The sequence below is a fragment of the Acytostelium subglobosum genome, assembly GCF_000787575.1.
Source record: "Acytostelium subglobosum LB1 DNA, scaffold: scaffold15, whole genome shotgun sequence".
Taxonomy (NCBI): Eukaryota; Evosea; class Eumycetozoa; order Acytosteliales; family Acytosteliaceae; genus Acytostelium; species Acytostelium subglobosum.
The window spans coordinates 576,235-591,427 of NW_012236518.1; the positions used below are offsets into that span (position 1 = coordinate 576,235).

Consider the following 15,193-nt stretch of genomic DNA (forward strand, 5'->3'; position numbering starts at 1 on the left):
TGAATGACAAGTGTGTGAACAAGTTGCTTTGTTTATTGACCTGTGGTGCATGTTCACAATCTTGCTAAACTGAACAAGTTGTTTTGTTTATTTATGTGGATCTGGACAAACTAGGTTAATTTGTGAGTCATTGGTGTTTGATGACTAGGCCTTCTGGACATGACATCATACACTATTATTTTGTATTAATATTATACAAATAAAGATATCATAAGTTAATAATTCAAAGTTAAGTTAAGAATTGATTGATCAAACCAACATTATTTAGTTCAATCAAGGGCTGTATAAATCAATTTAGCGAAGTTCGAAAACACTCGTGTTTTGATTTTTTGACATTTAAATTGGAATTTGATGTGAAAAGAGACGAAAACGAGTGTCCACTCCACCTTGCATTTCGATCAACAAACCAACAAACAAAGTATAATTGTCATTGTTGTTGTCAAAGACAGAGCCTGTATTGTTATTGTGTACTTCCAACCTTTATTCACTCATTCACACTCACTCACTCACTCACATTCACACACATATATACACTCACAATGGCAAAGGACAAGACATCATCAACATCGGTCGTGGAGAAGAAGTCGACTACTTCTAAGAAATCAGCGGTGGCTGCAGTGCCAGAGGTGGTCGTGGATAAGAAGAAGACTACTACCACAACAAAGAAGGTTGCTGCTGCTGCTACCACTGTGAAGGCTGCGACAACATCATCAGACAAGAAGATCAGCAAGAATGTAGAGACAAAGAAAGTTGAAGATGTGAGCGATGCTATTGTTGCGACTGATTCAGAGTCAGCATGGAAGAACATGGATATTACATCCGGTGGAAGCTTCATTGATGTCCATCCGATACTCGCTAGCAGCACGTAAGTATCATCGACTTGCAGAACTGATGATCGAGTGACACTAATCAATCAATCAATCAAATTGAATTGAATGCTTTAGTGATCTGCTGGTGGCATGCCTCAACAAGATATACGTATATAATCCACAGACTGGACAGGTGAAGAAGCAGATCATCTTAAAGTCATTCATTTCGGCAATGTGTCTGTCAAAGAAGCAGAAGAATGTAGTGTTGGTCAGCACTGTTGGATCACTCTTGCAGATTGAATTCGATAGCAGCAGCAGCAACAAGACAGAGTCTTCAAAGGGAACATCAACAACAGCATCATCATCAACAAGTAGCGAACAACAATATACAAAGCCATTGAAAGATCCAATCTCGTTGGCAACTGAGATCATTGTACATATGATCGTCGATCCCTCCAATCACGACCAGCTGTACTACTCGACACCAACGGGTGTGTTTAGAATCGACTTATCGCAGACACAGCAGCCAGCCACGCGTCTGATGTTCATCAGCTACCCACGCGGCATGGTGCTCAGCGACACTGGCCGCTTGCTGGCCGTGCACTCTAACAATGTGAACATCCAGATCATCAATTTGCAGTCGGGCCTCGAGAAGGTGTGGACCAGCGAGTCGGTCGTCACGTCGATGGCGTTCAGTCCACGCCAGTCGATCCTGTCGTACGGCACAACGACGGGTCGCATCAACCACCTGTCGATCAACGCGCAGTCCATGAAGCTCAGCATCACTGGCTACGATCATTGGCATCCAACGCCCGTGACCGCGCTGCAGTACTCGTCCGAGGGCAACCTGTTGTTCTCTGGAGGTTTCGAGTCGTCGTTGGTCGTCTGGACGACTGCCACCATGCGTCGCAACTTTTTGCCACGTCTGGGAGGTGCCATCAACTCGGTGTCGGTCGACCCAGACACTGGATACGTCGCCGTCGCGCTCAAGACCAACTGCATCAAGGTGGTCAATGTCAGCGACTTGTCGCTCTCACAGTCGATCATTGGAGTGCGCTTTGGCTCCAACACACGCAGCCTCACAGGCCTCCAGGCCCACCCGCTCACACGCACTATCGCCATGAACGGCACAGACGGCACCATTCAATTCTACGACGCCCGCCAGAACCGTGTGTCTTCGGAGCTGATCGTGTCGCCACCCGCCAACACGTCTATCTCCACCAAGCAGGCCAAGACCAAGCTGAAGCAGTTCGACGGCAGCAACCCATTCGACGTGCAGAACTCCCAGGTCACGCGTCTTGCCTTCCATCCTCGCTTCAACTACCTGGCCACATTTGAGGAGCGTCCCGGCACTCAAAACATGCAGGCCAACCTCATTGTAAAGGATCAGATCCTCAAGTTCTGGAAGCCCACCTCAGAGAGCAACGTTATCTCGCCCTCGGACAGCCTGTATGAGTGCTCCTTCTCGGTGACCACCCCTCACAAGTCCCCAATCCAGTCGATGGCATTCCACCCCAAGCTGGCGCTGCTGCTCACCGGCTCCAGCACCGACTTTAAGATGTGGCAGAAGAAGGATGACATGTGGTCCTGCGTGTTCACTGGTCAATACCGTAGCCTGCCCGCCACCGCCGCCGCATTCTCCCACGATGGAAGCGTGTTTGCCATCTCTGCCGGCCACCTGGTCACCGTGTGGCAACTGGAAGGCTTCAAGATGCTCACGATCCTGGCACACACCACCGTATCATTGGTTCGCTCCCTGCACTTCCTGGCCGACGCCACACAGCTGCTGGCCAACTACGAGTCCTGCATGGCCGTGTGGGACCTGACCCGCGTCGCCCCCATCCTGGCCATTGACGGCCCACTCGACTCACTGGCCGTCTCTCCAGATGGCGATCGCATTGCCATCTCTGGATCGTTGAGCAACGATGCCAACGGCAACACAAACTACATCAGCATCCTCAACACTCACAGCGCAGGCGAGAACACTGACTCGCTGTTCACATGCGAGCACGTCGTGATGTTCCAATCGCCAGTCAAGAACCTCTTGTTTGCTGATGAGCCACACCAACAGTGCCTCTACTACACCCCACACAACCACTTCATCTGCGGCCTGTCGATCGCCACCGACGGCGACGCAAGCAAGTCAGCGGCAGCGGCCATCAGATTGAACCCCAACAAGTACAGCGAGAAGATGGGCAAGAACAAGATGCTCAAGAACCACAACAGAAACACCAAGCAGCAGCTGGCCGATATGCAAGAGATGACCGAGAAACTGAAGCAGACCCAGGCCCAGAAGGAGTTGGAGAAGGAGGCTGCCAAGATCGTCCAAGCCGAGATGGACATGGATCACATGCCCAGTGTACAGCAGGTTGGATCGGCGCCCACCAACATCTTCAACGCTGCATCACATATTATCCCTGGCGTCCAGTCGATCTATCAAACGTTCATGGACTCGATGTTGACCACTCAGGCACCATCCACTTCGTCTTCCTCGTCGTCATCCAAGCACTCATCGTCCAAGTCGTCATCCGCGTCCACTTTGACCAACTCTACACCTGCCAATGACTCTGCATCCACTTCGAACGGTCCCAACACGCCCAAGTCCAACAAGAACTACAAGTTCAACCCATCATCATTCAAGACCATGAAGGGATTCTTTGACAATCAATCGTCGGCTGCTTCAGCATCCCCAGCCACAGCAACATCAGCCTCACCAGCATCAGCGGCATCACCATCCAGCAGTAGCGATCTCAGTGCCAAGAGAAAGAGAGACAGTGGCAGCACAAACGAGGAGACACAAGATGAACTTGCAAAGGAGCCCAAGAAATTGGCCAAGAGCTCAGCTTCAAGTGATAAGCCTGCACCTGCAACAGCGTCAACCAAATCAAAGCCATCAACATCCACTTCATCATCTTCATCATCATCAACATCATCGACAGCTTCAACAACAAAGACAACAACGACTACCTCGACCACCAGCAGCAAGGCACCAGCAGCATCCAAACTAAAGAAACCTTGAAATAAAAGAATTAAATAATATTAATATTACTATTATTAAAGATATATCTTTGTTCTGATATTATTTATCACTTCACTGATGTATCTGTTTGTGGATTGTCCTGGACTTACTTGCAAGCCCAAACCCACCATCTTCGATCTTGGAAGACAAAACAAGGCATTTATTTGAACTTATTTTCAGTTTTTTGATTCTGTTTTTGGGTTATTCAGTGAGCAGGAGTTGGGTCTAACCATGATGATGATGTTAGAGAATGGTGGGTTGAGTGAATGAATGAATGCCAACATCCCTTCCCAGGAGGAGAACACCACCAATCTTGACCTTCCACGCTTCATTCCCTTACATCTATCTCATTACTCGATTGTCTTGGTTTGAACATTGTATCATCAACAAACAACTAGTTGTAGTTAGTAGTTAGTAGTATATATATTATCCTTTTGTATAGTTTAGTAGGTTTAGGTTGCAGATATCTGTCTAGACACTTGTAAATTAATAGAACACCAATCAAAGATAGATCGATCGATCAATCAGCACCTGATATAAACATCAACAACGAACGAATAGCCTAAAAAAGGATATATATAAGATAATAGTATAACAACAAGATGGCTGATGATATTACTCCAAATGACAGAAGTATGTTTGATTGATTGATTGAATCATTATAGACATCTAGTTTGCTCACTCACTCAATCACTCAATCAATCAATCAATCACAATCAATTTTAGAGCTTGTAAATGCTTTGCTCTCACAGAGGAATCAGGAGAGTACATTCTTGGGCATCGCTGATAAGATTAGCAAGAAGAAGAACAAGAAGCCAAGCAAGAGAATCATTTTGATCACAAAGCATCGTGTCATATTCCTCAAGCCAGGCATCCCCAAAGTGAAGAAGGAGGCACATCTCCTCGATCTCACTGAAGTCAAGAGTTCAAACTCACAAGAGGTATGTTGTTGTCAATGTGATCATTGATGATTGGCCTATCACTCACTCACTCATTCCACTTAAATCAATCAATCAAACGTCAATAATATGCCAGGTGATATTCATTACAAAGACGTTCGGTTATGGATTGATCCATCCAAAGGCTGATGATATCATCAATGCTCTACGTCTTACATACAGTCTGACATTTGCTGGATGTCCTGATGACTCATGCTTCAAGCTGGACGTCAAGCCACCCTCTAGATTGACGGACGTCCCCACCAAGGACTTGCCATGTGGAGGCTTCGTTGAGACTTACTCATCACTATGCAACTACTTCAACATCCCAACACGTGACGACATCTGTTGGGACATGGCCAACATTGTCTCGAGCAGGAACATCAAGGCCTTCAACTTCAACGAGATTGAGCAACCAATCTCACCAGGCGACATCAAGGCTCTACTAGGTGCACTCAAGTGGAACACCTACTTCAAGAGTCTCGTCTTCAATGGGTAAGTTTATTCATTCGTTCAATCAATCATTCAATCAATCTCACTCAATCAATCAATCATAATAGTATTCAATTGGGAAAGGATCAGTTGACTTCGTTGGCAGAGACATTGAAGACCAACTCGACGATTGAGGACTTGTCCTTGAACAATGTGGGCATCAAGGGCGATACTTTGCCAATCATCGCAATGACACTGCAGTCCAACAAGAACATTGGACTCACTTCAATCGACTTGTCCAACAACCCGTTTGAGGACAAGGGCATGGCCGCGTTTGCCAACTACATTGGAGCATCGCCCAGAGGCATTGCATCGCTGAACTTTGCCAACTGTGCAATGGGCAAGGCTGGCATCGTCGCGCTCACCAATGCGCTCAAGAAGAACGTCAAGATGGGCATGACACTCTCCTATCTCGACCTCTCAAACAACAAGATGGACTCGGATGGCAGTGCGTCCCTGTCTGCCTTCCTCGCCAGTCCCAATTCGCTGCGCACCCTCAACATTGCAAACACAATCCCCAACATGGAGACGATCGTCGGTGCGCTCGTTCGTGGCTGTCTAGAGCTACGTCATCTGGACATCTCTGACAACCGTCTGACCAAGAAGGAGGTCGTCCATCTCGTTAGATTCATCGGTTCTTCCTCGCTCCTCAAGACAATCAACATCAACAACACCAAGATTCCAGTTGAGAACCTCAAGGAGGTGATCATGGCCATCTCATCCAACCTCTATGTCCAAGACGTAATCTTTGAGTCAAGGGTAAGTAATCAGTCGTCGCAGCGACCACGCAAGTCCACTCACTCAAACCTATTCATAGAACAACGACCTGGGCATTGCAGGCGCACGCATGTTGGCATCTTTGGCAGACAAGATACCAAACATCCACACCCTGGACCTTGCCGAGAATGACTTTGGTGATGAGGGAGTGTCAGTGATCTGTGACGGCTTCATTCAGAACAACTCTGTAAAGAAGCTGTCGTTGAATGGAAACTTCAAGGTCTCCAAGACCAAGTCGAGAGCGGCCGCCATCGAGTCGGTGATCAGTCTGGTCGAGGCTGCCACGCCACTCGAGGCCCTGCACATGACCAACGGTCTGAGCAAGTCGCAGCTCAAGAACGACATTCTGCCCTTTATCTATGCACTGGCGACCAATGACTCGTTGACTGAGCTGGACATCACAGGTCATCAAATGGGCAACAAGGGTGCCATCGCCCTAGGCAAGGCCCTGCAGACCAACAAGGCACTAGTCTCGCTCGTTTGGGATGAGAACCTTACGAGTGTCGCGGGATTCGCCGGTCTGGCCGTCGGTCTCGAGCGCAACCTCACTCTGAAGAACATGAACAAGCCTTTGATCGATATCATGAAGGCATACAACGAGAACCCACAAAGACTGACCAATCTCATCAGAGACATTGACAACTACATCAACCGCAACCAGAGCCCTCTGCGTACCTTTGAGAACAACGCTGGCGCTGCCATTGGTGGCACAAACTTGTCCTTCCTGGCCAGTGGCCAGCAGCAAAACATCGAGAAGCTGCTCAACAAGATCAAGTCGGTGGGTCGCAAGGCCACCGACCCCGATCACATGGTCGTCATCAAGGATGCAGAGAACACCGAGAAGGTCATTGGAGGCTTGCATCTCGTTAAGGAGGCCGTGCACGCCAGTCTCGAGGTGGAGCTTAATCAGAAGCTCAAGGAGTTTGTCAACGTAGCACTCGACGTTGTCAATCAGAAGAAGAAGGAGATGATGCAACAGATCGTACACACCATGGAGACCACGTTCAAGTCATTCGACCAGCAGACCTACAAGCGTTTGGCCACAGGTATTCAGTTTGGCTCGAAGGACATTGACGAGTCGCACGTGGAGGACACTCTGATCAAGGGTGCCGGTGCAGAGCTGAGCAACCGTGTGCACGAGTGCTTCCTCTCGTCGCTGGACATTGCCTCGGACTACACCTACGAGAAGATTGGCAACGGTCTCGAGTCTGTGTTCCAGGATCTGATTCGCGAGGAGGAGATGAGCCACAGAGAGAACAACTCGGCCGAAATTCCACCATCGCCCGAGACACCACCAGCAAGATCAACCCCAGCGCCAGCTGTGTCGCCCGTCACACCAGAGAAGATTCAGCCATCGGCACCAAAGGAGGAGGTCAAGCCAGTGTCTGTGCCTGAGCCAACCACACCAAAGGAGGTCAAGCCAGTGTCTGCGCCAGTCTCCACACCCCCAGCAGCCAAACCACCTCCCGTCCCACCCGCAAGAAGTGGTGATGCTGCTCCAAAGACACCAGAGGTCACCAGCACAACACCAACACAACCTCCAGTACCAATGTTCAAGCCTGGCATCAAGGTGAGCGCCAACCCAGCTCTGGCCGCAGCGATTGCCAGAGGTGTAGGAGGCCAACCACCCTTGATGCGCAAGCCAGTCGCGCAGGAGCCAGAGGCCACTCCTGAGCCAGTGTCCAAGCCAGAGCCAACGCCACAACCCTCGGCCAAGCCCAAGCCCGCCGCCCCACCCAGAGTTGCCCAACCAGCTACACCAACCAAAACCTCAGCGCCATCATCCTCCAAAGACCAGCCCAAGCGTTCATCAGGCGGTGTTGCAGGCGATATCACGGCAGTGCCCGAAACTGACACTGAGCAACTGACACACATTACCAAGGCCAGGCCTCAGATGCAGCACAAGAGGAAGCCACCCACCAGAAGACCAAGGCCTCCAACTGAGTAATTCAACTTCAAAGTCCACATTATATATACTACTACCATCACCAAAAGATGTACCCTAACTTACTTAAATCAATAAACCTTACCATCACTCCATCCAGTCTTTGCCCTGGTCACTCAAATTAATTGCCAAATTTATCAATCTAGATCTCGCATGACCACTCAATTCCAATTCAACAATTCAATCATTTAGCAATTCAATCATTCAACAATTCAATCATCCAACAATTCAAACATGTCATTCACTAGACTATTGGTACTAGTTCAACTGTTATGTCTAGTTCATGCATCAACAGTGTTGATCGACCCAGACAACGCCTATATACAGTACAAAGGAAGGGTTGCTGCAAACGCAGATACAAATGGTGCATACAACTTTGATTGGCCTGGAGTTGAGATAATCATTAAAGTCACAGGCACTTCAACCATACAAGGATTGGTTGACTCCAACGTTGTTCAAGCCAGTGGTCTACCATTGGTAAGTATGAGAAATCACCTAACGTCTTGATGTTGTAGTCCACAAGTCACTCACTAATCTGGACCACTAATCTATCAAATGAACTCAGTTCCTTGGAAACATTACAATATTCAATGTATTTGTTAATGGTACACTTCAATCAGTGTTGAATGTTACATCAGAGACCAAACAGACTTATAATCTGTTTGAGGATGGGCTTCTGAATCCAAGCGAGACATGTGAAGTCAGATTGACAAAGAGGACAGAGGCTTGTCTTGGTGTAGTAGGCTTCTATGGATTCATTGTGGACCATACTGCAACATTAGTTCCACCTACCGAGCCCCCTAGTCGACGACTTGAATTCCTTGGCGACAGTATCACATGTGGTTATGGCATTATAGGAATGTCTCCATGTCCCTTCACCCCCGAGACAGAGAACAACTACTTGTAAGTTCAGTACATGCCCTAGCCTCCATTCATTTGCCAACCATTCAATCAATCAATCAATCAATGATAGGACTTATGGGCAACTAATTGCCAGAGAGTTGGAAGCTGATGTAAACATTGAGGCATGGTCTGGAATTGGATTGGTCAGGAACTATGGAGAACCAAATATATCATCTGTCTTAGCCTTTCCAGATGTGTTTCCAAGGACTTTGGCAACCAACCCTTCATTGTTGTGGGACTTTGATTCTTACCAACCGAATGCTGTTGTAATCAATCTTGGCACCAATGACTTTGACTCGCAACCCAATCCACCAGCAGACCTGTTTGAACAAACATACCTCCAACTAATCAAGACATTGAACACAGTCTACCCAAACCAACCAAAGATATTCCTGGTTTGTGGACCAATGATCAGTGGCGCATGCTGTGATTATGTAAAGTCTGTTGCAGAGTCCAGTGATCAGCTTACCTATATCGACCTTCAGAACATCTTGGAGCCAAGCGACATTGGCTGTCAAGGACATCCAAACATTTCCGGACACATCAAGATGTCCAACATCTCCTTGCCAATCATACAAAAGGTAATGGGATGGTAATAAACTGTGATCAACGAGATATGGTGTACTTATGATATATGTGAGGGGTCTTGCATGACCTTTACTTCATTGATGGATCCTTTACAATCTGTGGAACATAGTCTGGCTTGATGTAGTTGGTCAAGAAGTCAGCATACATCTCATATCTTCCAGTCATCTGTGATGTGAGAGAGTAAGGGTTAGTAAGATGTGAGGGCAAGGTCAAAGGGGATAACTCACCTGGAAGTTCCATTTATCCTTGACTTGTTGGCATAGGTTGAGATCAACCTCGCATACGTTCAGTCCATCGCTGACGCGACTGAGTCCTGGTGTGCGACAGTTGTCTGGAGAGCTAAAGTAGGAGCTGCCATAGAAGTGGCCAAAGTCCTTGTGGGCGGGCTTGCCATTGCCGCTGGTGAACTCATTGGGGAAGATCTCAGTGCCGACGCGATTGATCGAGCCGACAAAGTAGTTGTTGGTCATGGCTGCATTCCTGGCCTCGACGCCCCACATTGGCTCGCTGAGCTCGCCAACAGTTGCCGAAGGGTTGAACACGATCTCGGCGCCATTGAGGCCATAGGCCAGCCAATTCAAGTTGTGATGGCGTCCATAACAGATGTTGATACCGATCTTTCCAAAGACGGTCTCAAACACTGGGTGGCCGAGCTGCGACTCCATGTAGTAGGTGGATTCGTTAAAGTCGCCAGTGCGAGGGATATGGTTCTTGCGCGACTTGCCAATGATGTTTCCGTTGTTGCCAACGATAACGGCAGTGTTGTGGATAGTGCCGCTGTGCACTAGGTCGCGCTCCAACATTGGTGACACAATGACCATGTTGTACTTTTTGGCCATGCGCTGGATGAAACGGGTGGCTTCGCCATCGACCGGCTGAGCAAACTCTACCCATGGATAACGCTCACGAGTACAAAAGGCAAAGGGCATATGCCATGTCTCTTGAAGACACAGTACATTAACTCCCATTGCTCCAGCGGCATCAATCATCTTCTCAATCTTATTCTGAATGGCCATATACTGATCATGTACCGGATCTGTTGTTGGTGCACCAATTGCATTCTGAATGATACCAAGCTTAACAATCCTTGGTTTCCTTGTTTGTTCAGGTTCAGCTGTGACCCTATATCACATCAATGAGTTAGTGACTAGTCATGTGAACATCTTAGACTTGATCACAACATACTTTGAGGAAACAACTTCAAAAGATGAGGCGTTGGCTAACTTGGTGACATCTTGTGGAATTGGAAGAGTGTTGACCAATTGACCTCTGTTGAGACCATAGAGGACACGCTTGACCTCTTTGAGTTCATCCTCTGGGATGTACTTCTCCAACACCTGTTCAACACTGCTTAACTTTTGATTACTCGAAACTGAGTTTGATTCCATCATTGTTTGTTTTATTTGTTTATTTGATTGCTTTGCTTTGTGTGTTTGTAAGATTGAATTGAATTGAATTGGGTCATCATCATCTGAGCTCAATCAATCACACACTTTAAAAGAATGGGTAAGATCAAGATGGAGTTGAATTGTTTTAAATTGAAAAATTCAAAGATATTTGTTGTTCTCTTACACCAAGTGTTAATAAAGTCTTGTATTATTCATTCATTCATTCATTCAATACATGTATGAGCTTGTCAACTCATTATCACTATTTGAATATCTGTGGATATAATTAGAATAACAAAAATGACTAATCAGTCATGTAAGTTACATCAACATCAACACCAACAACAGACAGGATGATGACAAGGATCGATCAAAGAAAGAACCTTCGCTTTGATCAACTCTGAAATTAATGAATGAATCAATGATTGAATGAATGAATGAATAATGGAAAGATAAATATGTTGTTAGTATGACCATCGACACTAAGACAGCACAATGATGCGTGACCAACTTCGTTGGAGTAGTGCACAGGATTCATCACGTGGAGCCAACCGACGCGACATTGCCTGGTGCCAAAGACACATCATCACGCGATCACTTCATCATTCTTTACACCCTCTATCACCAACCCCCAGCTTAAAATAATCCGCAAAAAACGAGGAGTGACAGGAAAACCTCAAAGTCCACCTGTGTGTGTAAGGTAGTAAGTAGCACACACACCTTTAAACACTTCAACGGACCATCCATCCCGCCCCCACCCCTCACCATCCCTTCCCTAGTCTTGGACTCAGCCATCTGCAACAACAAACACGAGTGGTGAGTAATAAGAGTGATTGATTAGGCCTTGGTGGGTTGGTGGTGCTAAAGACCCAATTTAAAAATAGTAATAACAATACATCTAAATCATTCAATCAATCATTCATTCATTCATTCAGATCAGTTGTATTTATATCCTTCATCCCTCCCTTGTTGTAATACTATAAATATATATATATATAATCTCTATTCTCTCGAACAGATCTGCTTGAGATAGAAGGAGTCGAACAACAACAATAATGAGTGTCGAACCCATTCTTATGAATGAGATGGCGGCCGCCAACGACCATTCTCCACAACAACATGGAAATGGAAGCAGTGGAAGTGGGGCCTCTACAAATGGACCAATTAGTTATGCACAGACTGACAAGCTTGTCAAGTCTGCTGAGGAGATTGAGACGAAGCGTCACTTTGGCAATCAGTTCAATGCACTCTTTAGGAAGAGTGCCACTTATCAATGGCGTCAATATCGTACCAATGCTTGTCAGATTGCATTGCCACTACTTTTGGTAAGTAGTAGTTGTCCACTCACTCCATCTCCGACTTGTCCGCACCTTGTCTAACATGTTCATCCATCCAATCAATCAATTTCAATCAATCAATCAAACAGATTATACTATTATTTGTACTACAACAGATTGTAAACAACTTTATCAAGGACCAACAAGGTACTACGCTCCCAGCTAGACTTCATCAACCAACTGTCCAACCAGCACTCTAGTATGTGACCATAACATGTTGACAATACTCCTCAATCAATCAATCCAATCAATCATACTAACTCTCATCTTATTCATACTTTAGCGAAACTAATGAGACCATTGTTGGAAACTGTTTTAAATATCCACCGGGAATGTACAACCGCAGCGTCATGTATATTGACGAAAGCAACAATCCAATCGTCTCCAACATGATGAACTTGGTACCACTCTATGTCAACCAACAAAACATCACCATTCCAGTAAGTACTATTACTAGCATCATCCATGTCTTGCCACTCATCCACTCATTCAATCAATCAATCAATCACGAACATTAGCTCATCTTTGCCATGTCCTTTGTTGGTACCTTTGCCACATATTGCTCTGACACACCTAGTATGGTGATGCCATTGTCCACCCAGATTGGCGCAGCAACTTATGAACAGTTCAAGGCTGATACGTTCAATAACTGGAAGACAAAGACTATCAATGGTGCCTACCACTTTGGCACAGTCGATCAGAACAAACTCGAGGTGTCTCTACTTTACAACCGTTCCATCTCATTCGGTAATGAGTTGGGTCTGCTCTACACTATGGCCACACGTTCCTACCGTGCCCTGACCGGTCAGAACATCACCCAAATCATCTTTGACGGTATCCGTGACTTCCCAACCAAGCAAACCTCCTTCACCTTTGATCTTATCTCACTTATTGGACGTATGTATTCATTCATTCAATCATTCCAACTCGATGGAGCATCCAATCACTCACTCATCAATCATTCAATCATACCATACCATACCATCTTAGCAACTCTATATATCTTCATCTTCCAGTTGATCCTTCCAGTCGTTCTCAGACTTATTCTTTATGAGAAGGAGAACAAGCTTAGAGAGATCATGAAGATGATGGGTCTCGAAATGAAGACATACTGGCTCGTTACCTATATATTCTCATACTCCATCTATCTGTTTGCCATGCTCTTGGTTTGGGCACTTGGCGCAATATTCAGTATGTACTCCTGGACAACAATGGACAAACATCATTCGCCTGGCGCGCACTCACTAATCACATCACCGCTTGACAAAACAACATAGGATTCAGATACTTCACAATCAATAATGGACTGCCGATATTCTTACTGATATTCTTCTGGGGGCATCTCTTGGTCAGCTTTGCCTTCTTCGTCTCGGTGTTCTTTACAAAGACTGACACGGCAACAGTAGTTGGCTACATCTGGGTCTTTGGCACTGGTATCCTGGCATCGAACGTCATTGACAATATCCTCAAGAATGACTCCACCCCCGCAGGCTCCGTGTTTGTCATCTCCATCTTCCCGCCCTTTGTCCTATACCGCGGTCTGCTGGTCCTCGCCCGTGCCGTCGCCTACGACGGTCCAGGTGTCAAGATCGCCACACTCAACGACCCCGGTATCGAGATGGGCAATATCTACGCCTTCATGGTCGTCGAGACCATCATCTTCCTGGTGTTGGCCCTCTACCTTGAGGAGGTTCTGCCATCTGACTATGGTGTAAAGCGTCATCCACTCTTCTTCCTCAAGCGCTCATACTGGTCCGGCCGCAAGACCGAGCAGGAGCCCGTTGAGATGTTGTCAGTGCGCGAGGGTGAGCCACATGATGTTGCCGAGGAGAGAAAGCGTGTCTTGGAGTCAAAGGAGCTTCTGGCACTCGAGGTGCTCGATCTGAACAAGGTGTACCCTGCCCGCGATGGCGCCAAGAAGAAGGTCGCCGTCAAGTCACTGGCTCTCGGAGTCGACCAAGGTATTTGCTTTGGTTTCCTCGGACCAAACGGTGCCGGCAAGTCCACCACCATCTCTTGCGTCAGCGGTCTGTTCCCACCAACCAGTGGCACAGCCAAGGTGTTTGGCATGGACATCCGTAACGAGATCGACAACGTACACATGATCATGGGAGTCTGTCCACAGGACAACGTGCTCTGGGACGATCTGACTGGCGAGGAGCACTTGCTATTCTACGGACGCATCAAGAACATGAAGGGCAAGCAGCTGAGTAATGCAGTCTACGAGGGACTCAAGCAGGTGAACCTCCACGAGGAGACCTCCAAGAAGTCTGGCGAGTACAGTGGTGGCATGCGTAGACGTCTGTCTGTCGCCTGCTCGCTCATGGGCAACCCCAAGATCGTGCTGTTGGACGAGCCATCCACTGGACTCGACCCAGCTTCGCGTAAGCAGCTCTGGGACATCATCAACAACTACAAGCGCAAGTGTGCCATGTTGCTCACGACCCACGCCATGGAGGAGGCCGACGCCCTGTGCGACCGTCTCGGTCTGTTTGTTGGCGGTGAGCTCAAGTGCATTGGTAGCAGCAGCGAGCTCAAGTCGCGCTTTGGCAAGGGCTACAAGGTGATGATGACCGTCGAGCTGGGCCACGAGACCGAGGCCCAGAAGTTCCTGTTTGAGCAGATCCCACAGGCCAACCTGTTGAATGCGCTGGCCGGTACATTCAACTACGAGGTGCCATCCAACTCGGTGGAGCTGTCAGTGTTGTTTGCCGCGTTCGAGCAGAACAAGGAGAGACTGCACATCACCGACTGGGGCATCAGTAATTCCACGCTCGAGGAGGTCTTCATCAAGATCACCATGGGCAAGCAGAATGAGAAGGGAGAGTATGTCATGTCCGAGAAGATGGGAGATATGTCTCACATCACCAATGCTTAAGTTAGAGCATCCTCCAGGGTGTTGTTGCTTGGGATATCCTTGCGCAAGGGTATATCCATCTCTGCCCATTCCATCGTATAAATAAATATAATACTTATTATTCCAACTTGGTTCAGTGA

The 15,193-nt window shown here is 47.2% G+C and overlaps 5 protein-coding genes across 5 annotated transcripts; 4 read left to right on the forward strand and 1 right to left on the reverse strand.

Annotated features, from left to right (window-relative positions):
• Positions 1–539: 539 nt before the first annotated feature.
• On the forward strand, positions 540–3,828 carry SAMD00019534_076080 (hypothetical protein; the record flags this gene model as incomplete). Its single annotated transcript, XM_012897305.1, has 2 exons — positions 540–865; positions 945–3,828. The coding sequence occupies 2 exons, from the start codon at positions 540–542 to the stop codon at positions 3,826–3,828; spliced, it is 3,210 nt and encodes a 1,069-aa protein (XP_012752759.1).
• Positions 3,829–4,430: 602 nt separating this feature from the next.
• On the forward strand, positions 4,431–7,983 carry SAMD00019534_076090 (hypothetical protein; the record flags this gene model as incomplete). The annotated part of the gene is made up of 5 exons (XM_012897306.1): positions 4,431–4,461; positions 4,555–4,769; positions 4,864–5,261; positions 5,327–6,017; positions 6,076–7,983. The coding sequence occupies 5 exons, from the start codon at positions 4,431–4,433 to the stop codon at positions 7,981–7,983; spliced, it is 3,243 nt and encodes a 1,080-aa protein (XP_012752760.1).
• Positions 7,984–8,214: 231 nt separating this feature from the next.
• SAMD00019534_076100 (hypothetical protein) lies at positions 8,215–9,479 on the forward strand (the record flags this gene model as incomplete). The annotated part of the gene is made up of 3 exons (XM_012897307.1): positions 8,215–8,457; positions 8,546–8,883; positions 8,954–9,479. 3 exons carry the CDS (start codon positions 8,215–8,217, stop codon positions 9,477–9,479), a joined length of 1,107 nt encoding a protein of 368 aa, XP_012752761.1.
• Positions 9,480–9,543: 64 nt separating this feature from the next.
• Positions 9,544–10,862, reverse strand: SAMD00019534_076110 (hypothetical protein; the record flags this gene model as incomplete). The annotated part of the gene is made up of 3 exons (XM_012897308.1): positions 9,544–9,636; positions 9,699–10,593; positions 10,657–10,862. Coding segments are annotated over 3 exons (1,194 nt in total), but the record flags the coding sequence as incomplete, so codon positions are not given.
• A 1,073-nt stretch (positions 10,863–11,935) lies between these two features.
• SAMD00019534_076120 (hypothetical protein) lies at positions 11,936–15,155 on the forward strand (the record flags this gene model as incomplete). The annotated part of the gene is made up of 7 exons (XM_012897309.1): positions 11,936–12,184; positions 12,286–12,395; positions 12,480–12,636; positions 12,715–13,093; positions 13,187–13,387; positions 13,474–15,022; positions 15,080–15,155. The coding sequence occupies 7 exons, from the start codon at positions 11,936–11,938 to the stop codon at positions 15,153–15,155; spliced, it is 2,721 nt and encodes a 906-aa protein (XP_012752763.1).
• Positions 15,156–15,193: the final 38 nt, after the last annotated feature.